General features: G+C 42.7%; 1 protein-coding gene across 1 annotated transcript in view; it reads right to left on the reverse strand.

Moving 5' to 3' along the window:
* Positions 1-1,532, reverse strand: part of cdh2 (cadherin 2, type 1, N-cadherin (neuronal)) — an 88,301-nt gene that overhangs the window by 24,624 nt on the left and 62,145 nt on the right. Inside the window, exon 10 of the mRNA XM_008434185.2 lies at positions 18-271. Coding sequence (XP_008432407.2) covers positions 18-271 — 254 coding nt within the window. The remainder of the gene's footprint in view (positions 1-17; positions 272-1,532) is intronic.

Raw genomic sequence — 1,532 nt, forward strand, 5'->3', positions numbered from 1 at the left:
ATCTGCATACTGCCTACCTAATGGTTTGCTGCATGTATCGATCTGGATCTTGTGCAGTGAACATGGTCAGCGTCGACTCGGGCAACATTCCCTCTTCCAGCCTGATCAGCTTGGGGTTGGGATCAAAGTAAGGACTCTCATTGACATCCGTTACTCTGATGGAGACGGTGGCAGTGGACTGCTTGGGAGGGTGAATGCCTCTGGCCAGGGAAACCTCATTTCTCGCTTCCACTGTCAGCACATACGTTCTGCTGATTTCATAGTCAATGGGCTGGAAAACAGTGAGGAGGAGAATAAAGACTTGGACTGAAGAGAAAAGTTATCMCATTAGAGTWGCATTTGTGTGATGTGAAGTACAGAGCAACCTACAAAAGAACATTTTCATCAAGCYTGAAAAATATTAGGATAGCCAARAAATGTGAAAAGAGGTGCTATATCCTGTTATAATCAGTTCAAAGAAACAAAGCTGATATGAGTTCAACCATGTCAGCTTGAAATGTGACCTGACCTTCAATGTGCTTTACATGATACATGTTTAAGGCTTTAAAACTGTAATGTTTTAATTCTTTCTTTGCCTTGAAACTGGCAATTAGAGCCGACTGAAAAATTTAAACAAAAAACAAGGATAAACCATTAAGAGTTGAATTTTATGTATTTACAGGCAAGTCTAAAACTATTCATACCCTTATAAAGGTCAGATATATTTTTATCTTTTAATTATACCAGCATGTTTCTTCTAACTTAGCGGTTCTCAACGTGGGCGGTACCGCCCCCCAGGGGGCGTTCAGAGGACGGCAGGGGGCGCTGGTGGACATTTTTACAAAAGGGGGGCGCTGGGATGCCTTTGGGGGGCGTTTGGTCGAAAGTAAACTTTACACCTTATATGCACAACAATACCAGTTTAGACTTTGAGCAACWTGGTAAAACTGTATTGTGTAACATTAAATCATGCTTGGCTGCAACTGTATCGATGGCAGCTCTTCTTCTATTCAGTTGTTAGCTTCTGTTAGCTTCTTAGCGCAGCTCCGTTCTCCTCCTACTGGTAGCTAAAATCACGACACCCTCACTGTGTATCCCTCTGAAAGATTAACCCATTTAAATAAAGAAATCCCTCCATGGGTGATACCACGATAGAGAGCGTTCATTTTATAGCGTTAACACCGGTGCTGTAAGTGGTCCAGTATGAAACGGGGGTGATAGAACAACACAGCACTTTTAAATTTCAATACCCAGAATGCAGAAATTGTTTCCGTTGTTTTAAAAGGTTTATGCCAGTCTGCATTTTCCCCATCGATACGCTTCCCGACCACCCTGCACCATACGCGGTAAAAAAAAAAAAAACACGCGCACATTGTGCAAAACTCTGAAACAGGAGAAGCGGGACATAAAACGGAGCGACGAACTAGATGTGAATTATGGCATAAAAACAGAGAATCCGACGCTGAACAGTGAAAAATCAACACATGATGCGAAACATCATGTGTTGATTAGGCGGCGCAGCAGGTGAGGGGTGAAAGTTACTGATGGTGAGC

The sequence above is a fragment of the Poecilia reticulata genome, linkage group LG17, assembly GCF_000633615.1.
Source record: "Poecilia reticulata strain Guanapo linkage group LG17, Guppy_female_1.0+MT, whole genome shotgun sequence".
Classification (NCBI taxonomy): domain Eukaryota; kingdom Metazoa; phylum Chordata; class Actinopteri; order Cyprinodontiformes; family Poeciliidae; genus Poecilia; species Poecilia reticulata.